Here is a 24,516-nt window from a genome sequence, read left to right as displayed (position 1 = left end):
ACTTCTGTGCTAATCTGCAGCAGGATCTGAAAGTCTATTGCAAAACCGAGAGACAGAGAAAGGGAAAGAAAGAAAGTGCGTGCTTGTGTGTGTGTGTGTGTGTGTGTGTGCTTCCTCTGTGAATAACACCCAAAAGACACACTTCTGATTCAGAGGAAGTTTTTTCATTCTTTCCCTCCCTTCTTTCTCTCTCACCATATATGGTCACATATGTTTTTTTGCAATCCAATCAGGTAACCTATCAGCACAAAAGACAAACCGGGTCACTCTGAGCAGAAAGACACAGGATATGACTTGAGTGACGCAAACCAGGCCAGCTGGGAGGAGGTTGGGGTGAGGCCTGCCTTTTATGGTAAAAAAACAACAACCTATGTTGAAGACCAAAGGTCGGATGCATCCGGCATTGCCTAATAGTCAAATACAAAGAGTGCAGCAATTCACAGTTCCCATCGCAGGGCTTGCACAAGTGGTCCCACCCAATTCAGTGCATCAGCCACGTGAGCTGTGCAACGCACCTCTGAACATGTTTCCTTAAAAGCAAACCCTATAGAGTTCAATGGGGCTTATGCCTTTTGTGGACACATTAGAGCACCTTCTTTGCATGCAGAAGAGATCCCTGCCTGAATCCCCTGGAGACCCGCCGCCAATGGTCTGACTCAGTACTGAGACAGCTTCCCATGTTCCTATGACTGCAGCCTCCGCTGGCTACGTCTGTCTGTGTATCTGAAGAAGTGTGCATGCACACGAAAGCTTGTACCAAGAACAAAATTAGTTTGTCTCTAATGTGCTACTGGACATTTATATATATATATATATATATATATATATATATATATATATATATATATATATATATACGGTATATATTGTGAATAAAAAGGCAGCCTGCAAACAGAACCTGAGTGCAGTGGCACTTTCCCCACTTGGGACCCCCAGCAACTGGAATCAAGGGGCACATTTTTCAAAAGAAAGTACTTCTTCACATAGCAGCACATAGTGGAACTGTGGGATTCACTCCTGCAAGATGTAGGCAAATTTATGGATGAGAAGTCTACCAGTGGCTACTGCTGCAGTGGTTGTGTTTTAATTCTGCTCAGAATGCTGTTGTGCTCAACTCCTGCCTGCAGGCTTCTCACAGCCATCTGGCTGGCCACGGTGAGAACAGAGTGCTAAGCCAATATTGAGAGGCATGCTGCATGTGACATCAGAGCCAACACCCCCCCCCCCCTGTGAATTTTCCTGATCCTCATTTAAAGTCATCCAAGTTAGCGACCGAGTACCTCCTGTAGGAGCAAATTTCAACCGTGTTCTGCGTGGAGAAGTGCTTTTATTTGGTCTGCACTGAATCTTCCAGCATTTAGGTCCACCAGATGGTTTGCTTAGGAATCAAGCCTTAAGTTTGTGATTTCTTAGCAAGCAATTAGGTAGGATTCTGACATTATTTAGTGTGTGTGTGTATCTACTTGTTGCAACTGTCACAAAAAGGTAAAAGTAGCTGTGTTGGCCCAGAAGAATGTAAGTTCCAAAAAGCCACATTAGGACGATGACTTTGCTAGGTTGACCAAGATGTGACAGAATATGCATCATTAACATAATCATTCTATGCCTTAAGTAAGCTTTTGAGTGTTCAGAATTCTATATCAGGCTAGATGGAGAGGAAGAACAGATGAAATATACTGGCTAGTGTTTAAGCAGTGATGGATGGTTTGAGCACCAATCAATTTCCCCTTCTTCTTTCTCCGCCCTCTTCACATTTTTGCCTTCCATTTGAAAAGAGGGTGGAAAAACATACGCCCACATCAGCCTATAAGATACAGTACCACAATTTTGCAGGAATGCAGGGCAAAAACAAAACAAAACACACAGATTGCTGTATTGGTTGTATTCCGCTTCCATAGATTTCCAGCTTTCATTAAAATAAAAGAAATGGCTAAGGGTCTAAGGCTCTAAGCGACTAAATACATGCTGAAAGAGTCCAGTTCCTGGACTAGGTTGTGCATTAATGGTAATAAATATTGCACTGCCACCTTATGGACATTGGGATCATGTTGCGTCAGGGGATCTGTACACATCAAAGCAGCTGTGGTACTACCTAGACTGGATTACTGTGACATGCTCTATGTGGGGCTGCCTGTGAAGATTATTCAGAATGTGCAGCTGATGCCAGATGCTGCAGGCAGAGAGTTGATGGGAACCAGGTGACAAGACACCTGATTTTGACACCTCCAATTTGTGGCCACCCTCCATTCAAAATGCTGGTTTTAACTTTAGGCTTGCGGAAGGGCACCACAGGCAGATCCACACCATACATTTAACGCACACCCAATGCACATTTGAAGCACATGACTCCCCCCCAAGAGTTATGGGAACTATAGCAGCGAAGGGAAAATCATGCACTCATGTGTAAGTTAATTGCCCCTGCATGATTGACAGCATGCAATAGGTGCCTGTAACTCTTGCCCAACTTCACATGTCATATTGTGCTAACAGTGGCAATGTATGCATTAGTCAGGTTGAAGCCAGGTAAAAACGTCAAGAAATGCCACCCAGTTTCTTTTTTGGTGCTAGAGTCTGACTATCCAAGCGCACCTGGGAATCGAACCCGTAATTCACCAGCGCCTTCATTTGTTCTCCCGGCGCTCCCGCTACTCCACGAACGCTCCCATTGGCTACAACGACAAAAGGGGGCGGGACACCTAGAAGGAAGTTCCCGCGAGAGAGAACCCATCCCGGCCTTCACCTCAACATAGAGAGATTAAAATGAAGAGTCGTCCACCCTTTCCGTTTTTAATCAGAACTTCCGGCTTAGGTCGAACCCTTTTCCGTTTTAGCTCCCAGGACAATGCATAGCGAAGGAAGGGTCACCAAAGAGATGGGAATGGTAGGAGGAGGAGCCCATGTAGCACCACTCTCGTGAGCACGCTCCACCCACTCTTCCCTTTTTCTATCTCTATGCCAAGTCTGTCGAGTTGATGATGCAGTACTGTACAGAACGCGGACAGCTGCGATGATGCCGACTTTAGTAGCCGCCTCTGCAGATAGCTCGGCGTCCCCTATTGGCTGAGCGTTCTGTCAGTCAAACGGCCAGCGGGGCGGTACTTCAAGGGAAGGCCTCCGCAGAGGCCAAGAGTGGCGGCGGTGCTGGCGCTGCCGCGGGAATGAGGAGACACCGCTGAGGAACATCGGCCGTCCGGGGAGCGTCCACGCCTGAGGAACCGTCGCTGACAAGTGAGGATATTTCCGCGGTGGGGTGGGGGGTTTCCAAATATGAATAGTAACGAAGGGGCGTGGCCTACATTAATATTAATAAGTGGCGTGGCACGTGTGACTATCAATTAGGACGTCACCGATTATGAATTTGTGAACCTGAGTATAATTGAAGGTATGTATGTGTTTTATATACATAGCTGCCAAGTTCTCCCTTTTTAAAGGGAAATTCCCTTATGCTGAATAGGCTTCCTCGCGAGAAAAGGGAAAACTTGGCAGCTATGTATATATTATACATGCACACATTATATTAGAGACTATTGTAGTTGCATAGTATATATTTTGTTTAAATAAAGAATTATATATATAATTATCTCTCTGTGTGTATAGCTGTATATCACAGAGGCTGGGAACGAGTCATATTTATTTCATTATTAATAATGTTAATCTTTAACAATTCATTAATTGTAATTCAAAAGTAACTGAGTGATTTTAATTATGAATTCATACATCACCCCTTGCAGACAATTGTAGTTCAGCAGTATAGAAATTGTTTAAATAGCTGAATGAATAATGTGAAGATACATCATGGCTTGCTTGCAACCTTCTTTTCCACCAAGTGGTGCTTAAAGTTAACAGCAAATTGCAACACTTAGCAGTTGCTGCAACAGTCAGCTTATGAAGTCAAAGGCCAATTGTTTCCTGCACTTGGATCTTGCTCCTTCCTTCCTTGGTTAATTTTTTGTATCCACATACCAAAACTGTGAGGTAGGCTAGTCTGAACCTTGTGGTAGAAGGGGTTTTTGAAGCCAGATCCCACCTCTGTATTTGGAGCATTCTATTGAAAATAAGAGGTGAGCAAAGAGAAGTCCATTGATGTCTACTAGGTGTTCAGTAGTGTGCTTCTCCCCACCTGATGTTGTATACAACTCAGTCCTACTCAGAGTAGACCCACTGAAATTACTGGACATGGCTAACTTAGGTCTATTTATTTCAGTGGATATATTCTGAATTGGACTGAGCTGGTTACAGCTCTAAGCTCAAGCACTGCCTCGTCCGTCTCATTGTCCTGATCTGAATGTCATATGGGAGTGCTGGCTTGATTGCCCTAAACAAGAACAGATTAATGTTCACCTTGTTTGATGACAAAACGTATTTCTGCTGCTCCTGATATGTATGTGTGTGTGTTTTTCTCTGACAGGTTTTAGGTAACTGCGCTTTGTGAATAATTCATACTTGTTGGGCTTTGATCGTTAATTTGTATTTCCATCACTGCGGCTCGTTTAATGAAAAGCACTTGTGTTTCACACTTGGTTTTAAAAAAAGGCTTTCATTTATGCTCCTGACCTCGAGAGAGTGGGAGCTTGGGCCGTGTGTGTTTGATGCTGCTGGGAATATTTCTTTCATTATGTCCCAATGGGATTACTCAAAGGAATGAAGAGAGAGCGCTTGAAAGGTTGCAGTTGAAGCATGATTTCAGAAGGCAGATTTATGAAGATGGTATGGAAACAGCCCCTTTGTCGACACAGTCAACTTATTTATTTTACAAAATGTATATCCCACTTGATTGTTTTATATTTTTGTTAACTGCTAAAAAATTCTATTAAAATGTATCAAAATTATTGACAAAGAACTTTCCGCTTCTGGGCCTTTTCTATGCAAACCAATGATGTTGTTGATGATGATGGTGTCATGAGGAGTTCCTACTCTCTAGGCACCTTTTACAGCATGCAGTTGCAGGTTTTACATTGCTTCCAAAGGAGTGTTTAATGCAATATCAGTGGATTCCAGCATATGCTTTGGGGTGGGTTCTTGTGGTCTTTTAGTATAGAATTGCAAGCCAATATTCGGCAGTCTACAACCTTGTGGCTTTCAGTCTTCCAGGCTTTCTACTGTAACATTAGTCTTTGGGGGCATTTTGGAAGGCGAGCAGATTCTTTTCTCAGGTTAGCAGGAGGCAGTGATGGTTACCAACTTGGATGGATTTGAAAGAGGATTAGACAAAATCCATGGAGAATAAGGCTATCAGTGGCAACTAGCCATTATAGCTATGCTTCCCCCATTGTTAAAGGAAGTAATGCTTCTCAATATCAGTTGCTGGAAACCACAGAAGGGGAGAGGGCTCCTGTGTCTGGGTCGTGTTTGAGGGCTTCACAGAGGTATTTGGTTGGCTGCTGTGAGAGCAGGATGCTGGACTAGATGGCTATTAGCCTGATCCTGCAGGGAACTTCTTATGCTCTTAGTTGTTGCTCTCTCTCTCTCTCATGTATGCGTGCGCACACACACACACAAAGTCACATACTACATGCAGAATTACTTTCCAGTCACAAAGTGGGGCCTTCAGCCCTCATACATCCGTGAGCTGTTGGGTCATTTGACACTTTCTAATAGATTTCAATTTGCAGCCAGGCGTTATTAATTCTTCACGAGTCAAATTGATTGTTTAACCATATTGTTTTTTCCATTTTGATCAGGACTGTGAAGCCTTTGTGCTTTTGCAAAATGACTTTGAACCGTCTGCCCCTCCCTCCACTGCTGCAACTTGGCAGTGCCCCTGTTTCAGTGGCTTTCCTGGTTGTTCCTGAAACACCGCTTGGGACTGGTACCTTCTGAGCCCTGCTGCCGTTTTCATGCTTGTCTCTTTCTTTTTCCCTTTCATCATCCTCGTAGGATTCCACCATCTGCTGGAAAAGATGGGGAACGTGGAAAGCAGCAGCCATTACCAGAAGCACCTCTCAAGGTTCCTTCCTGATGAACAAGCCGACATTGACAGCGTCTTCATTGCCTTATCCGGGTCGGGGGAGGCTGTTGGAGGAAAGGGGGGCAAGCCAGCCAAGAAGGATGTGACTCTGGCGATGCTCAAGGCAAGAAACAAAACTTGGTTGACAATTAACATGCTTAGCCTTTCCAGATAATTTCTGTGTTTGCAGCACTTTGTGGACATGGTCCTATTGTAATATTTGCAGTAGCCCTGCATAGTGCAGATGACCTTAAATGAATTGCTTAAAGTCATCTACTGAATTCACAGCAGTGGCAAGATTTGATTCCTTGAGCTTTGTCTCAGTCTCCTGGCCACTCTGCAGCTCTATGGTAGAACATCTGCTTTGCATGCAGAAGGTCCCAGGTTCAATTCCTGGCATCTCCAGGTAGGGCTGGGAAAGCCCCCCCCCCACCTGATACTTTGGAGAGCTGCTGCCAGTCAGTGCAGACAATGCTGAGCTAGATGGAGTTAAAAGTTCTTGGTATAATGCAGATTCCTATATTCCTAAGATTAGACAGGGCTTGTAGTGGTGATGTTGTTTTTACAGAGGATGCTCCTACACAGAGGTGGAGAACCTGTAGCTTTTCAGATGTTGTTGGACTCCCAACTCCCATCAGCCCCTGCTAGCATGTCCAGTAGTTGGTGAGGATGGAAGCTGCAGTCCACTGGTCCCCCCCCTCCGGAAATCATGCATTGGTCTCCCAGTAATGAGCTACAGCACAAAAGTGGTCATAACCTAAATTGGGTGGGTTGCATGAGTGATACTATACTGTTTACTTTTAAAGATTAATATAGCCGGAGTGGTGGTGTAGTTGTTAGAGTGCCAGTCTAGGACCTGGGAGATCAGGGTTCAAATCCTCACTCGGCCATGAAGCTCACCTTGGCCCGGTGGCTGGCTCTCATCCTAACCTACCTCACAGGGTTGTTGTGGGGATTAAATGAGGAGGGGGAGAACCATGTTCAGCACCTTCCAACTTCTTGGAGGAAAAGGTAGCATATCAATGCAATAAATAAAAAACAAAAAGCCTTCTGGCTTTCTTCAAGTTGAGCCACTGCGGCTTCTTCCCCGTCCTGCAAATCCTGGGAATTATTTTGTATTGACTGTTAATCCAGCATGCCTGCAGTTTATGTTGCTTTGTGGCTTGCTGTCCTTTGGGAAGAGAGTGGGATAGAAATTTAACATGCAAATAATTAAAAAGTGTAGTTGCAGCAGCCTGATAATCATAGAATTGTAGAGTTGGAAGGCACCCGGAGGAACATCTACTCCAGGCATTCCCAAACTTCAGCCCTCCAGATGTTTTGGACTACACTTCCCATCTTCCCCGACCACTGGTCCTGTTAGCTAGGGATCATGGGAGTTGTAGGCCAAAACATCTGGAGGGCTGCAGTTTGGGGATGCCTGATCTACTCTGACCCCTTGCAATTCAGGAATATGCAGTTGTCCCATACGGGGATCAAACCTGCGACTTTGGAACATCATGCTCTAACCAACCAAGCTATCCAGAAAGGAGCCTGGGAAACTGCCTTATACCAGATCAAACTGTGGCTCCATCTGGCTCAGAATGGTGGGTGGGAAGCCTTTTCCCAAGCCAGTTAAGAGCCGATTTCCAGAGGTAGAAATCTGAAATGTGAAAGTATCCCTGGCTTGCTGAATGTGTAACAAGCGGCCGGCTTGTTCCTTTTGCCTGTTAGCCCAAGCAAGAGACATACAGCGAGGGGAGCCAGAGAAGAGATGACCCTTGGCATCAGGATGCGTTGCCTTTGGTGCAGGGTGAGCTCCTGCCACTTTGGAGACAGCTTGTTCCTTCAGGATGGCTGAACTTCCCTGTTGCGTTTCCTTCTGTCTCTAGGCCCACGTCAAGGAGGCCCTCCCTGAATCAATGGTCGTCCGGCTGTACAATGGGATGAAGAGCATCCCGCTGGCCGAGAAGTCTCCTGGGTCCAACGGGCAGGTGGGGAAGGAGCAGTTTGTCGTTTTCATGTCGGCACTCTTCAAAGGCAACGCCGAGGAAAAGAAAGGCATCGTCATGAAAATGATATCGGACACGGACAGCACCGTGAAGGGAAGTCAGATCATCGAGGTAAGAAGAGGGGGGGGGGGGGAAATCCAATGTGTTCCATTTGCCTATAAGAGAGAGGAAGAGGGACTGGAGCAGAAATAGGGCAAGGTGATGGATCTGGGAACCCAGAGTGGGAAGCCAGGAATCAATAGCTAGAAGCCAGGAATTGTTTGCAAATTTAGCACAAGGAAAGGAAGGCAGATGCTGTCTTTCTCCATATGGAAGCTGTAGTTATTCGTATCGTACTACTCCCTGTTAGTATCCTTTTCTGTTCCTTTTTGTGTGTGTGCACCTGCCATTTAAGAATTTTTTAAAAAAATCTTGAAGTTTGCAGAGGATCTGGTTGGCTCTGTGGTTCACGTCCTGAGCTACAGGAAGATGCTGAAGGGCTGGAACTTGAAGATTATGCAGAATTCAACCATTGGAATAAAAGCTTTGGCGTCTCAGTTAATGTCGGAGTTGAAATCGGCAGGTGAGTGGCAGAATGTCCGTTTTCGCTTTGGTTTAGTCGTAGGCCCTGGCAATGGTTAGTGGCCATTGTGAGCTCCATAGGGTATGTGGCTTGGGAGACGAGACAGGCTCAGAGAGCTGCATTTGGCTCTCGGGCATGAGGTTTCCTGCCTCTGAAATACAACATAGCTACTAATAGACCTTTCCTCCTCTGTCCATTAGTCCTGATCCATTTTAAAGCCCTTGGATCCAGTGGTCAGGTTTGGCAGTGGCTCCTTTGGACCCGACCAGGTTTCCTGGTGCTACTTACCTCTAACTTTTGTTTCTTGTTGCAGATGGGAAGAGGCTTGAGGGTGGTCAGGCGCTGGACACTATCTGTGACGTAAGCAGCATTGAGGATTGGGTCTTCCGGGTTCCACAGGTCTCCGCTTTCCTCACTGTGGTCGTCCAGCAGGGGCTGCACATCCTGCACTCTCTCCCGGACCAAGAGCAAGAGAGCTTCCCTTTGCTTCCAGAGTGCCAAGGGGTCCGAAGCAGCCGCTTCGTCAGCCTCCTCAACATCCCGACCGTCACCTACATCAACTCTCACCTGCCTCCCGAGCTCCAGCACAAATGGAGGCTCCTCTTTGCCTCCCAGGTCCACGGCGAGAGCTTTACGCAGCTGTGTGGGCACATTGTCAACCAGGGGCCCTGCGTGCTGGTTCTGAAGGACACCGATGGCTACGTCTTTGGTGGCTTTTCATCGTGTTCCTGGGAAGTTAAACCACAGTTTCAAGGTAAGAATGCCTGTTGGGTCTTTCCACCTATAGCTCACATTTCATGAAATCTCAACCCTGCTCCTCTGGCAGGTGCTATGGGGCAAGGCCCTGTGCACATCCTGTTTAAAAACAATTGTCTAAAAAATTCTACAGATCTAGACAACCCAAATTCTTTGCCAACGAAAGCAGGATCATTTGTATAAATTGGGCAAAGCGTGCAATTTACCGTATTTCCATGGCTCCTGGAAATCTCATCTTCCCAATATTCTTCAGAGATTTTAGCTGGCTTTCCCTTCGCTGGGCAGGAGGGTTGGTGGTGGTTCCTGCCAGAAGCCTGCCTTCCCTGCTGAGATTGCCTATCGGGGACCATGTTCCAGGGGCAAAAGTGGAACAATGCATGCAAATTTTACTTTTGCACAGTAGGAAGGTTCCCCCACAACCCTCTCTGTCCTTCATACAGGCAAGCAAGAAGCTTTGTTAGAGTTCAAGCACACGTTTTTGCTTAGCAAGGCCAGTGAGGGGCATGGCCCATGGAGAGTGGGTGTGGCCTGTTGAGAGTCCCAAGGGCCGGAGAGAGGGACCTGGAGGGCCACATGTTCTCCCTGTGCCTGATGCTTCTCTCCCCTGACTCTCACTCTTTCAAGCCTGTCTTCACTGACAAGAGTCACACGAACTTCTGGGGAAGATGAAATTTTGCACCCAACACCACATTTTGCCCGGGGTCTTCTCACTGACGCTCTCAGTTTAAGTCCCTATTGGTTTTAGTAAGTTGGAGACCCAGGCAAGTGTGCACAGAATTGCAGACTTCACAGATTTATTTATTTTTTAAAATGTGCATGCTGTCAAAATGACTTGCTACTGTTTCCCCACTAGATGGCGACCTTGCCGTTGCTTTGGATTCTGCCGAGATTAGAACTAACTCTCTTTAAGGTGGAGAGTATTCTCAGGACAGATCAAAACGCCTAGGACGTAGAGCAAATGTGTTCTTCCGGGAAAGAGCTGTAGCTTTGCATGCAGAAGGTCAAGGGTTCATTTCCTGACATCTCCAGGCAGGACTGGGAGAGACCCCTGTCTGAAAAACGCATGCCTCTGGTTGCCAGCTGCTGGCAGCCACAGATGGGGAGAGTGCTGTTGCTCAGATGTCCTGCTTGTGAGCTTCCCAGAGGCATCTGCTTGACTGCTGTTAGGAGAAGATGCTGGACTAGATGGGCCTTTGGCTTGATCTAGCAGGCTCTCGTCAGGAAACCTTGGAGAGCCACCAGGGCTGTCTTAAGCGTATGCAATGCCGGGGTTCAAAGATCCGCCTGCCCCCAGTCCCAGGTTTCCCAGTCCCAGGTGTGCAGGAGGGTGGAGCCAGCCGGCCACCTCAACGTCTTGCTGGCTTGGTCACCTCCAAACTAGCAGCACAGAACCTCCCGCAGCAGAAGAGCCCACTGTGACGCTCCGACCAATGCGCAGGCTCTTCCCAGGACTCAACTCTCGGGCCCCGGACTCTTGGCCTGGCACCCCTGAGAGCCCAGCGCCCGGGTGCCCTGCACCCCTAGCACCTATGGGTAAGACGGCCATGAGAACCACTGCCACTCAGTGCAGAGGATACTGAGCTAGATGTACTGATAGTCTGACTTGGCATAAGGCAGGCTTCTTTGTTCCAGTGCATCTCTCTTGCCTCTGCCTCACCAGACCTCCATGCAGGGTGTATAGAGGGTTCTTTAATACTGGCTGCCCTACAGGTGGCAGGCGAAAATTAGCAGTAGAAGCGGTAGGGTTATGGGGTGCCTCATCCAATGCAGGGGCCATTAGGATGCCCTCGTCTGCTTCAAGTTCTTGGGTACCAGGCCAATCAGGGCTTTACGTGTCAGTTTAAGCGCCATCATTTGGGCCAGGAAGACCTCTGGCAATGAGTGCTGGCGTTTCAAAATTTCTCTGTGCATTTAAATAAACGCTCTCAGGTTCAATCCCCGGCATCTCCAGGCAGGACTGGGAGTATTCTCTGTCTGAAACTCTGGAGAGCCGCTGCTGCCGGTCAGTGTCAACGATACTGAGCTAGATGGACCAAGTGTCTGACTCGGTGTAAGGCAGGTTCCTCTGTTCTGTGTCCCTAGATTGCCTTCCTTTCTGTTCCTTGCTATTTGGTCTGTGCTCCTTCTTCCTTCCACTTTCTTTTTACAGGCAACAATGGATGCTTTCTGTTCTCTGTTTCCCCCTCGCTTGAGGTCTTCACTTACACCGGCTACAACGACCACTACATGTACCTGAATCACGGGCAACAGACAATGCCGAATGGCCTTGTAAGTACAAAACAGTTGAAGGACAGAGCTCTGTCTTCTAATACGGCACTTTCAGTCACCCTGGGGAATCTAGTCCTCTTGTGCAGTGAGGGTCAGTTTTTGCTGGATCACACCACTTAAAGATTGTGGGTTTGGCAGATTGTGTGCTTGATCTGCTTGTCCAGGATTTTGTGTGTGTGTGGTTGGCCAGATGGCCTTTGCTGAGCATCTAACTGAAAGCCTATATTTATTTAGCTGAGCTTTTATTTATTACGAGGCAAAATACAGAGAACAAGGGGAGCCAGATGATTCCACAATTACAAATTCTTAATATAAAAAACAATGAAATGTAGGCAACCATTTAAAAAAATAGCAATGGATACATACGCTGAAAGGATAGAAATACAGAAAAAGTTATTGTAAAAAAAAAAAGTTCAGCAGAGGAGAGCCTGTTGGGAGTTTTCTCCCCAAATCGTATTGAATAGGAAGACGTGTTCTTCATTGCTTCTTCTTTGTCAGCATTTTCTTCTTAGGTATTCCACCTTCAGTATGTAGTTTGACTTAAAAAATGGCGTGTTGTTTGATATAAGTGAAATTGATTTGTACTTGTATTCTGTCTTGCTATTTCTGTATTGAACTGTGGCAGCCTATGGCTTTGAACAATAAAGAAAGGTACTGTTTCACAGGTGTGATGATGGCTGTTAGCTTAGATCATTTCGGAAGTGGGTTAGATAAAGTCAAGGAAGAAGAGAGGCCTGTTAAAGGGTGACTAATAATGGTTGCTATCCAGGACCTCCCTGTTCAGAGGTAATGTGCTGCCAGTTCTTGAGGACTAGTAGCATGGATGAGCTGTCACCCTCCTGCCCTCCTTGTGAGATTCTCCGAGGTATCTGACGATTGAGTACTGCAAGAAGCAGGATGTGTGACCAGCAAGGCCCATTTTAGATGGGTTGGGTGTTGGTGGGGCCAGGACGCCTGCCTCTGGGTGGATTGCCATAGCGCAGGCATCCCCAAACTTGGGCCCTCCAGATGTTTTGGACTACAATTCCCATCATCCCTGACCACTGGTCCTGTTAGCTAGGGATCATGGGAGTTGTAGGCCAAAACATCTGGAGGGCCGCAGTTTGGGGATGCCTGCCATAGCGTGTCCTTCCAGCCCCACCCAACGCTGATAGGGTCATTCAGTTAAGGAGCAGACTCTGCATGCTGCAGTGCGTCGGCCAAACCCCTTTGCTCTTCCTTCCCAGGGCATGGGCGGACAATATGAATACTTTGGCCTGTGGATCGACAGCAACTATGGGAAGGGCCACAGCAAAGCCAAGCCCAGATGCACCACGTACAACAGCCCCCAGCTGTCGGCCAAGGAGAACTTCACGTTGGACGCCATGGAGGTTTGGGCGGTGGGAGACCTCCCGGAAAGTGCTGCCGTAAGTGACCGCTGTGACTGTCTCTCTAGCAAAACAATAACCTTGAGGTAGCTGGGCAGTGGGTCAGTAGCCCCTTGAAACCCACACATGAACTCTCTGAGTCAAAACGGCTTGCAAACTTTCATCCCTATGAACACTAAAGGATGTTGCGCTGGAGGGTGGAAACCCTTAAGAAGCACCCATGGTCCAGGCATGGCATTGTGCTGTATAAATGGCACCTAACAGGCTATCAGTTCTAAGAGAGGAGATTGAGTGGACAGGAAGCTGTGATGTTCTCAACCGCCCCCCCCCCCCAACTCCTTTGAGCCATACAGGTGATCAGTATTGTGAGGAGTGAGGGGATGTGGCATGTCCTCTTGTTTGTGTCACATCCTCTCAGATAAAACAGATTTATTGAGGCCACAATGGGCTGCTGTGCATGGCTGTACTATTTCTTTTGGGGTCATGGGCCACAAGATGTGTTTCCCCTTAAGAGGGGGGGTGGCTTCTGGAGGCCAGCCCTTTTCTATGATAGCACCGTGCATGTATGAAAAGGCTAAAGGCAAAAGAAAAGTCTTCTGTTCAGTGCTAACACCAGAGTGACAAGTCTGGTCTAATTGCCAAATGACAATCAAAACAGCAACAAGAGCCGTTGCAGAGACAGGTACACCCCCCTTCAAAGCAAGACTAGAGTTAATCGTCCGTTAAAAGTTTCGGAGAGGAAAACGGCATTTTCGTATTGCTTTCCTGGCACAGAAAAGCTGCTAAGTTTCTTGGCAACAATGCCATGGTGGGTGTGGGTGCTTGTGCTGTTTTTTGTGTTTCTTCCCTTCCTTCCCCCAGCGGTGCCCCAAGGGTTCCTCTTAGCGATCAGAGATCACGCTCTGACATTGTTCCCCGTCTCCAGTCATTTCAGGAAGCTCTGTGACCTTGCCCAACCTGTTTGACTGGACCAACAAAGTAGGCTGGCAAGTGGGTGGGGGCCGCATAACCTGTCCTGCTGTTTGCAGAGGGATGGCCGGGGGGGGGGGGGGAGAGGTAATACAGGGAAGCAACAACAACTTCCTTCTAACGTAGACCTGACGTGAAAACGAAAGGGCCCCAGGATGGGTTGGCCGTGACCTGTTCCCTTTCTTGAATTCTTGGTTTGTTTGGCATTCCAACCTGCCTTCTGGGTTTTTATTTAGGGGGCAGGGCAGAAGAGCATCCTGGACACAGACCCCGAGGCCCAGGCTTTGCTGGAGATGATCGGGAAGAGCCGGAAGAGTGACGGATTTCGGGATCCTGCCGATGGCGACGGGGGCGACAACTGAGAACAAGGCCTGGAAGCTCTTGCCTGATGCTTTGTGCAGAGCAGTCTCTGATCTCTCTTCAACACCGCATGTCAAAACTTGATAACACAAACCGCTCAAGTGTAATGTGTTTTCCTAGAGTTGCATGTTGTCTGGTTAGGGGACAAATCCTAAGTGTAGCAGGATGGTTTGTCGGTGGTGGGCAGATGGGGTGATTGCATGCTTTAGCTAGTTCTTAATAATCAAGGGTATTGCTGTATATAAATGAAGACAGGTCCTTGTCCCTCCCCCTCCTTTGGATCAGTGTTAGCACCCGCTATTTAGTCACACATTTCATCTGTGAGCAGCGCAAGGGAGGATTCAAGAATCCTGTTGGGAAACAGCTTCCTGAACGAATTGCAGCTTGTTGGCTCAAGAGGGCCTTTGCTAATCATGCTGAAGCAAGTTTTGTTGGGGACAGTTGGTTCAACTCAGTGTTGAACATTCACAGACCCTGCTTTAGGAAACCCACATTTTGAATGTTGTAAAGGCAGTAGCCAGAGAACTGAACACTTGATCGATGCTGCTTTTAGACTGCTTTCCCAGACACCATTCACATAAGTGTATAGGACTGAGAACTAAGTCAGATTTCCAGGGTGGTGCAGGCACAGGCCAGTGTTGGGAGTGCAAGCAAAAGACCGCCCCCCTGGTGAATTTCTGGGTGCATATGGCATCACTACACCAGAACCTTTAAGATGCATGAGATTGGGCTGATCCTTGAGCTGCTGACGGCAAGTTGCAGGTTAACCGGATCAGCACGAATCAATGCTAAATCATGCTGTGAAGCAGTGGATGCAGGCTGTAAGACGGGGCGCCAGTCTGAAGGATGAAACATTGGTTGCAGCCAAGCTTAGCAATGTCTGAAACCCAAAGGCCCAATTTTCTTTGCTAGGTATTGTCGAGAAATGATTTCAAGTCCTCAGTTTAAGGCCTACTTCAGGATTCAGTAGGCCTTCAGTAGGGAACTATAAAGGGTTATGAAGACGGGGTTCTACCTTGGATTTTCATGCGCCTGTCCGCTTTGCAAATCTGCACCTTTATGCAGCACAAACCACATGGCAAATACCATGATATCCTCTGAAACATAAGCTGCACACTTTAGAACTACTCAGAACTTCTTATCATGCTAAGAAAAGTAAGTGTGTGAAAAAGTTGCTTGCCGAGGCTTGGTATTCATAACATTAGTCATTAACTTTTTTCCTCTTTTTTTTTAAGTCTTAAGGTAGTGAACTTTTGAGTAGAAAATTAAGTATGCAAAGCAAGGAATCTAAAACTGACATTCCCTTTGCAAGTGTAAAAAAAACACCAAGTATTAGCTTCCACTATAGTTCCACTTGAGCCTTGCAGATTACTGAAAGGTGAGGAATAACAATAAAATAAAAGTGGTCTATAGAGGTAAACAGTATGTTGGAAATTGAAGTGTCCTTTGGCTTGTTGACATATTTGATCAAGTTGCAAAGGCATAATTTCCACAGTAGCTGGATCTGTTCTGGTCTTCTGAGTGAACCGATCTAGCTTGTGAATGCATCTTTTTATGTTTACTATTCTGTCTTGGTGACATCATGTTTAAGGCCTGTAACCTTAGAAGGAACTATTTTGTTCCACCGGCTTTGTTGCAATAAAACTACAAGATACATAGGGGTGTTTCTTGTTTGGCAGCTATACTTTGATAGCAAATCCTTCCATGTTGCCCTATAGCCAGATGGCCTCAAATCTTGCTACACCCTTACTTGGGAGTCTTATCTGATTGAATTCAGTGGGGCTTCTACCTAAAAATGCTTAGGGACAGGCCGCAGATCAGAAATTAAATCATGCTCACAGTCATTTTTCTTTCTGTAGAATAGTGTCTATGAGACAAGGCAAGAGAAGCTTGAAACGGAAAATCTGCATGTTAATCTGAAAGAGCGACTTCTGTCCTGATTGATGGCTTATCTGTGTAGATAGATGCTGTGTCTTGCTGTGTATCCAGCCTATGATAGCTAGCTATTTTTATCCTCTTTTTCATAGGGGCAATAGGAAGCTGCCTTTTACAGAGTCAAGCTCTTCATCCATCCTCTCCTGGAGCTGCAATTCTCAGAGTCTATAACAATCAGTCTCTCTTCACAGGGAACTCTGCGAATTGTAGGTCTGTGAGGGGAATTGGGGGGGGGTGTCTTCTAAACAACTCTTTGGGGGAAAGCCATGACTGTTTAAGGTGGTATCACAGGATTTTAACATGTATGGTGTTTATGTGGCGCAAGTGCCTCTCCTGCTGCTGGAACCAGCCTCCCCTCAAAAGTAGATCAAAAGAGAGGCCTGCCAGAGGATGATTTTCACTTGATCCCCTACTTTGGGATAGATGGACTTTAGCTGATGGGTAGAATGCAGTGGTACCTCTGGTTACGAACTTAATTCGTTCCGGAGGTCTGTTCTTAACCTGAAACCGTTCTTAACCTGAGGTACCACTTTAGCTAATGGGGCCTCACCCCGCTGCCGCTGCGTGATTTCTGTTCTCATCCTGAGGTAAAGTTCTTAACCTGAGCTACTACTTCCGGGTTAGCAGAGTCTGTAACCCGAGGTGTTTGTAACCCGAGTTACCACTGTATGTGTTTGGTAGGCGAAAAGGCTGAAGTGTGACCCAGGCAGCTCCCGCTAGCAGGATCATGTAGGTTTTGATAGAAACACCCCCTCCGCAAGAGAGACCTTTAAAGACCCTGCTCAGTCACGGCTGACAGTACTAGGCTTGATGGACCAATTAGTCTGACTTGGCTTAAGATGTAAGTTTTTCTAGCAGATATCGATCAGTGCAAGGCAGCGGAGACTAACCTGTGGCCTTCCAGATGTTGAACTCTGATCAGCACCAGCCAGGATGGTCCAGCCGTCAGGGGGAATCGCCAGTGCCAACTGGGAGGTCACAGGTTAGCCACCCCTGGGGTAAGGGAAGCAAGCGTGCTGAAGGAGGTCACCAAGCTGATTGCATTTGCCTGCGGTGGGAGCATAAAAATGCCTGCTGGATCAGGCCAAGGGCCCATCTAGTCGAGCATCCTGTTCTCCCAAGCAGCTGCCTGTGGGAAACCGTCAAGCAGGGCAGGATCGCAAGATTACTTTGTCCACTTGCAATTCCCAGCAGCTGGTATTCAGAGACACAGACTGACAGCGAAGATAGTACGCCCTTGTTCCTGTGGACCAGGAAGCTGGATGGAGGAGAATCAAGCAAAGCACTGCTCAGCACAAGGGAACTGGGCCATAGCGGATGTTTTATAACCCTTTGCAACTCCGTCAAGCATAGAAAGCCATGGACAAAGGTGGGGGTGGCCCTGGTTTTTCCTTTTGATCTTGTTCCAGCCAACTGGAAGAATTGTAGACTTTTCCATCTTCTTTAGTTGGCATTTTTTTTCTCCAGGGTGATGGCTGTGAGCTTGCTTTGAGCACATCCTTTTGTCTTTCCTCTTTTTAAAATATATAACGGCGGGTATATATTCACGGAGGGCAAAATTGTGGCGTAGATCAGGCAATAGATAGCATGTGTAGGAAATGCAGCTGGGCAACACATCTAACACTTGGAATACAGCTTCAAGGAAAGGGAGATGTTCCATGCTGGAAGAAGAGAAACTATCTAGGCCAGAGACCAGCACAGAAGAGTCTGCTCCTGTTCATGATGCTATTTCTTTCCCTTTTGTTTTCTTTTTAACACCTTTTGAGTGGTATTGTAGAGAGTGATTTGCAAATTGTATTATTGAGCTAGATCTGATCCTATAGTTTGCATTGCCTGCATTGTATGAATTCTGACTGTATAGGCTGTAGCCCTGGGATGTCTTGCATAAAATGCTTTTTTTTCTTTGCCTCTCTCTGTGGGCCAAAAGGGTAAGAGTGAGGCATTGCACAGAACTGACAGGAAGACAGAACAGCCTTGTAAAATGAAAACATTCCTCTTATCAAAGGGAATGATGTGTTAGCTGCCGAAGACACGGAACTTACCCAAGGGCACCAGGGCCAGCCAGAGATATGAATTCGACAGTAATTGACAATACGCATAGATGATGTGAAGGGGGGGGGGGGAGATGCGCAAATCACCATTGTCCCCTATAGTCCTGTTTATGTTACCACTGCCTAAGCCAGCATGTGTTTACGCACAGGACGTGTACTAGTGACCCCCTTGCATGCGTGACCCCCTTGCTTGCGCACTCTTACAGAGGGGAAAGAGCCCAAAAGAAGTGTATAAGAGAGCTTTGCAATTTGTGTTTCTTTACTCATGTCGTGGAACTAGCCACCTTGAGTCTCTTATTAATAAGAAATAAAATTCTTTCTCTGGAAGAACTCAACCCCGGTGTCGTTTTGACTATCTCTGTTGTGCTTGGGGCAACTTAAAGGACCCTTATCAGCAATAAGGCTGCAGTATTATAATAATGCACGTCCAGCTGCATGTACCAAATTAATTGCAACAAATAAAACGTTCTAGTTCTTTTCTATAACCCTTGTTCTCTGCAGCTTCTTCAGTTAAGTTTTTATTTGGGTTTCAGCCACTGGGACTGAGGTTCGCCATCTTTGAATGTGGCCCTTCTCACTACTGCTTGGCCCTCAGAACCCTCTGTGGACCAACACTCCTCATTTACCTTGCCATGCCCCCTCTTTGAGTGCTTTTGCCTGTCTGGAATATGTCCTTGAGCTCCCATAATGCCCCTTGCTTGCCTGGACGGTGGCTAGAGAGGGGTGAGTGTGTGTCTGTAGAAACCACTGACGCCTGCGTCACTGGAATGTCCAAAGGCAAGACTCAGGTAGCCTACCGTGCAAAGTGCTCCACCTACTTTTGCCTCTGACCCTGCCCACCCCTAGCATATAGCCCTTGGATGGTTCCCGCACAAGAAGAATGGGCAGGATCCTTGGGATGAAATGGTCCCACCCACCTATGTCCTGTTCTTAGCCATTGCCTAGTACCAGGGACCGTCCTTAACGTAGGACGACGTTTGTTGTTTTTAAGCTTTTCTGGGTTTTTTCCCCTAAAAGAAATGTTGTGGGGCGTTGGATCGGTCCCCTTTGTGAAAGAGCCACAGGGACATCTTGCTGCATTTTGGAATTGGGGTAGATGGAAATGGCTGAGGATGGGGGGGGGTGTGGGATCCCTATCTGTCTTATCCTTCTTCCCTTTACAGATATCCACCTGCCGGTTGCCTCCCACAATGACCTACCCTAGCAAAAGGCAATTGTGTGGGGAGGAATCAGGTGCGCCTTCGAAAGCATCAGATGCTTTTCAGCTATTTAGTTTTTCTGTCTTGGGCCGGTGACCACCTGGGCTGCTGGAATGAGAGGGGCCTCGGTCACAGGATAGCCATTCAACGCAACAGCTGAAACAGTACTAACAGTACATCTTCGCTGGCATGCCTGTAACATGAACCTGTGTGGCTGGCGTGTGGACATTTGGGTGGTGCTGTTTTAACGAACAGCAAATGTTTTAATGGTAAGAACTGTTTGGCCATGGAATATAGACTGCCTAGGGAGGGAGGGAGGGAGGAGACTTTCCTTTGATGGAGGCGTTTAAGCAGAGGCTGGGTGTCTTGTCAGGGATGCTGCATTTGCAAGTGGCTAGACCAGGCATAGGCAACCTCGGCCCTCCAGATGTTTTGGGACTACATTTCCCATCATCCCTGACCACTGGTCCTGTTAGCTAGGGATCATGGGAGTTGTAGTCCCAAAACATCTGGAGGGCCGAGTTTGCCCACGCCTGGGCTAGACATTAGGTGTGGAGAACCTTTGGCCTTGCAGATGTTGCTGAACTACAACTCCCGTCAGCCTCAACAGGTGTATTTCAGCAACATCTGGTGGGTCAAAGAATCCCCACACTGAGATATGGGTAATATTGCATCAATTTCCCCGATTTATTATGCTGTCACCTCTGCCCAATTTTCTTACGTTCTCTTAACCCCACACACTGTTGTGTTATGAAAATGGCTTTTTGACTGATATAATGACATGGCATGCTAAAATTCACACCAGTCAGCATGGTGTGGTACAACAATGAATGTCACTGGACAATATTGCAAGTCCCGTATCCTTTAGAGCATGCATGGAAAAAGTTGCATGCTAGAATCGAAAATAGCAGGAAAAAGTTGCTTGCTAGAATACTAACCCAAATTTAATCACTTCCAAGATTTTCTGGGTTTTCACTTCCAAGATTTCTGGGGGTGTAAACAGTCTCCCCCACCCACCCAAGAATCAAATAACATGGAAATGAATGCTAAATATGTGCTATGTTCCATTAGTTTCCTGGAAGTGGCTTTTATATCATTCGAAAGCTCAGATATAATGCAGAAATTTACAGTCAGGGAATCGTCAGGGAAATGGAATAAACTGCCATGTCAATGCAGCGTTGCACTACATAATCTCCCAAGGTATCTTCCAAACTGATTCCTGTGATGGAACCTTCTTCCGTAGCCGTGAGATTGGAGAAAAAACCCGAACCCTGGTGTGACTGAAGCCTTCCATCTCAACAAGATTTACCTGATATTATTTCTCTTTCTTCTTCCTCTCCCTCTCCCTCCAAGGAGCTCAGTATTGCAAACATAGGTCCTCTAGGCCCCCACCTCATTTGATCCTCACAACAACCCTGTGAGGTAGGCTGGGCTGGACATGGTAATTGGCCGAAAGTTGCTCGGCGACCTCAATGGGAATTTGAACCTGTGTCTCCCTGCACGCCCCCCCCCCCCAGCTTTCGATCCTAGTCCAACGCTCTCAACGACTACGCCATATTAGCCCCTAGAAGGCACATTTTATTAACAAAAGAATTAATTGCAACTTAAATAAATAAAGATGGTGCTGTGGTTCTGCTCCATTCTCTGGCCCTGCAGAAGACACTCTTGTAAGCTGAGAGATAGCTGGGAGCAACACAAGCCGCCTTTCAAAACTATAACAATGGACTGGATGGTGACATGGAAGAAATCTGATCAGTGGGTGACAGGGCTGGGATGTAGAGATGGTTGGGAATTTTGAGAGGTGTATAAAAAGATCCACTTGTCCCCTGTGAATTGTCCTGGATCACAGTTCCATTCCAACACATTCCACAACAAGGGAAGTCTGAGTTATTTTGGTCACACAGCTTCTAGTTGGATGTTGCTGTCCGTCTTTGATGGGGCGCAGCAATATCTCTCGCACACTTTGATCAGTTCAGAGAGGAAGAAAACCGAGGAAGCCAGGGCCGTGAGGAACAGCAAGTCTATCGGGGATAGAAAAGGGAAGGGAAAAGATTCAATCTCTTGCTGATATACAGGCAAGGGCCACATTCACACTGTACATTTAAACCAGGGGTCGGCAAAGTTTTTGTGGCTTTGGCCGGTTCACGGTCCCGCAGACACCGCGGTAGGCCAAAGTGTGTGTGTGTGTGTGCGTGCACACGCATGCGCGGAGGAGGCATGCGCAGCTTCCCATTGGCTGCAGGAGTTACCTGCAGCCAATGGGAAGCTGGCCAGCATTGCGGAAGGCAGTCCCTGCTTTGCTCTGCGCTGGTTTAGGTGCATGGGAGTCAACTGAGCGAGTGGGGGTCCCCAAGTGGGTAGCGGGGGTCCATGGGCCTTAGGCTGCCGACCCCTGATTTAAACAGTCATGGCTTTCCCCCCAAAGGAATTCTGGGAGCTGTCATTTATTAAGGTGCTGAGGATTTTTAAGAGGCTCGTATTACTTCTCCTGAGGTACAATTCCCTTGGGGGGGGGGAAGGGTTTGACTATAGCCAATGCAGCTGTTATGGACTCCAACTCCCATCAGCCCCAGCCAGCACTGCCAATGGTCAGAAATGATGGGAGTTGCAGTCCGATAATATGGAGGGCATTTCAACCCTGCACAAGGGGGGGGTATGAGTGCTCCCTCTAATGTTTATTTTTGTGGTGGGTGTGTAATTAGGGATCAATTGGGCTTGCATTCAGAAGAAACTAGGTGGTTCTGGGAGTTTGGAGGGGTGGGGATAATTTGGTTTCCCAAGTCTCAGAGGGGGGAGGATTCTGTTCATCATCATGCCATCATATGTGGTCAGGTGTGAAACAGGTAAAGCCTTAGAGCAGGCATCCCCAAACTGCAGCCCTCCAGATGTTTTGGCCTAGCTAACAGGACCAGTGGTGGGAATTGTAGTCCAAAACATCTGGAGGGCCCAAGTTTGGGGATGCCTGCCTTAGAGTCTGCTACTGGTGGTTCCTTTGCAAGTACAGCTTCACTTGTGCCCCCTCAAACCGCCCCCTGCAACTGCCCCCTAACAAGACCCATATATTCCCACTGCTATTGGGCCAACCTTCCAAGCTCCTGAAAAAGATGGAATAATTGTCGGCCAGAGCTATGCACTTGTCTTAAATCATCTTTTGGAAGAAAAATCCCAATCCTCTTTCAGAGCTTCAGCCATCAGACTTACCTAGTGCTCCTAAATTCTCAGTCTGGAAGATCTTCTGTAGTGGAGGGATGTAAATAACAGCCATTTGACCCAAAATAGACCCCAAGACAGAATACAGGAACATGCGGTTTCGGAAAAGACCAATTTCTAGTATCAGTTTTGTCTGGAGGAGGAAAAACAGAAAAGTTAATTGGGAAATAGATCCAACTTTACAGGTCTCTCCTTCATGAATCTAGCCTGTTATTCTCAAAGCAGCTTTTGGGCAAACTCATATGATAGAATCATAGAGTTTGGAAGAGATCTTGGAGGTCAACTAGCCTAATCTTCTGTCCAAGTGCAAATTGGGATGTAACTACAATATCCCTGACAGATGGCCATCCAGTCTCTCCTTAAATATGGAGAACATGCATTGCCCCAATTCAATCCAATGTTGATAGGTAGATGTTGATTAATTGTAATTTGCTGGTTTTACATTGCAGTTTTACATCCCTGTGAATTTCCTTTGCTTCAGTATGGCCACTTTGGGGTCAATTGCAGGAGGTCCATTGACAAAACAACAACAGTTGTATTGATAACACAGACATCCTGGTCTTTATAAGCCGATTCTGCTAGCTCGATTAACCTTTGATGTATGGTAATTATACTTCATCAGTTGCATGAAAAATAAAGTGGATGTAGTCCATGCAAGGTTTCCCCATCCCAGCTGTAATAAATTGGTTAGTCATTAATAATCAATAATTAATAAATTGGTTAGTCATTAAGGTTCTACAAGCCTCTTTGTCATCGATATGAAATTAGTACCACCCATTTAAGATGTTGTCTGTATCCCACCCCCCGCCCCCAACCAGGGAAGAATGGCAAACCAAGCTGATGGACTATGCTGAAATGGCAAAATTAACTGGAAAGCTCAGGAATGAAAGAAGACAATAACTTTAAAAAAAGAATGGGGGGAATTTATTATTTATTTAGGAGACCATTGTAAGCAGATGAAAACATTAGCAGGATTTTAATCTCACTTGTAAGGTAGCAAAGACTATGGACAATTTAGATGGATAAAAAAATGTTGATAATGGACTGATATGCAGATGTAAATATTGACATTAGGAGGATGGAAGGGAGTCATGAGATTCAGAGTAATCTCATTATGCGGATTTTTAATTGATTTTGTTATAAGTTTATATCCTTTAAAATCAAATAAAAATCATTATATTTTAAAAAAGATGTTGTCTGTCCCTTTGGTTGAGAGGGGGAGTTCCCTTTACTAACACTTTAAGCATAAATAATAGGGCATCTTCTTTTGCTGACACACACACCCCTCTTTGGGCTTAGCAACCAACAGCTCTCTCACCTGGGAACGACATGTCAGGGCGTTGAAGAGGTCAAAGAACACAAAGCAAGTGAAAGTCATTGTTGTGGTCCGTGGCGTTATGCCACTTTCCGGGATCTGAAAAAAAAACACGCAAGTGAGAAAACTCAATCGTAAGAGAGACGAGGGAGGGAGTGTGGATGTTTGGAGAATGTGCAAAGTCAGCCCTCCCATCTCACAATGAGCCCTTGTTTGTAAAGTCACAGTCACCTTGAAAGCTGGCCTTTCTTCTTTTTTAGAGGGAAGATTAGAAGGCCCTGCAGTGCCAAGGAGCCTTAAATCTATATGCGATGATTGATGGGCTACAGGGAAATAGTTAGAAGCCAGGCGAAAAAAGAAGAGGAGGAGTGTTCTGTAGCCCATTTCTACTGCAACCTTATGACTTTGATTTGCAGTGTGTGCTGTTGCCTTACAAGGGTGAGAGACATGATTGGAAGAGATATCTATAACAGAAGAAAAACCCATCTAGTTTAGCATCCTGTTCTCACAGTGGCCAGCCAGATAGCTAAGGGATGCCCCAAAGCATGATGTGAGCACAACTGCACTCCACCCACCTGTGATTCCC

At 46.6% G+C, this 24,516-nt stretch overlaps 2 protein-coding genes across 2 annotated transcripts in view; one reads left to right on the top strand and one right to left on the bottom strand.

Annotated features, from left to right (window-relative positions):
• The first annotated feature begins 3,082 nt into the window (after window positions 1-3,082).
• On the top strand, window positions 3,083-18,541 carry MEAK7 (MTOR associated protein MEAK7). The gene is made up of 8 exons (XM_035117920.3): window positions 3,083-3,228; window positions 5,878-6,071; window positions 7,819-8,049; window positions 8,356-8,500; window positions 8,814-9,254; window positions 11,406-11,524; window positions 12,751-12,930; window positions 14,097-18,541. The coding sequence occupies exons 2-8, from the start codon at window positions 5,901-5,903 to the stop codon at window positions 14,220-14,222; spliced, it is 1,413 nt and encodes a 470-aa protein (XP_034973811.1). The 5' UTR covers window positions 3,083-3,228; window positions 5,878-5,900; the 3' UTR covers window positions 14,223-18,541.
• Window positions 18,542-20,962: 2,421 nt separating this feature from the next.
• Window positions 20,963-24,516, bottom strand: part of ATP2C2 (ATPase secretory pathway Ca2+ transporting 2) — a 37,705-nt gene continuing 34,151 nt past the window's right edge. The window contains exons 25-27 of the mRNA XM_035117919.3: window positions 23,934-24,029; window positions 22,607-22,748; window positions 20,963-21,426 (exon numbers count right to left, since the gene is read on the bottom strand). Of these exons, the coding sequence (XP_034973810.1) occupies window positions 21,302-21,426; window positions 22,607-22,748; window positions 23,934-24,029 (363 nt within the window). The 3' untranslated portion in view covers window positions 20,963-21,301. The remainder of the gene's footprint in view (window positions 21,427-22,606; window positions 22,749-23,933; window positions 24,030-24,516) is intronic.

This window comes from Zootoca vivipara, chromosome 6 (assembly GCF_965207765.1).
Source record: "Zootoca vivipara chromosome 6, rZooViv2.hap1.1, whole genome shotgun sequence".
Taxonomy (NCBI): domain Eukaryota; kingdom Metazoa; phylum Chordata; class Lepidosauria; order Squamata; family Lacertidae; genus Zootoca; species Zootoca vivipara.
Note: the sequence above shows the minus strand (reverse complement) of the source record. Positions and strands in the feature narration are given on the sequence as shown.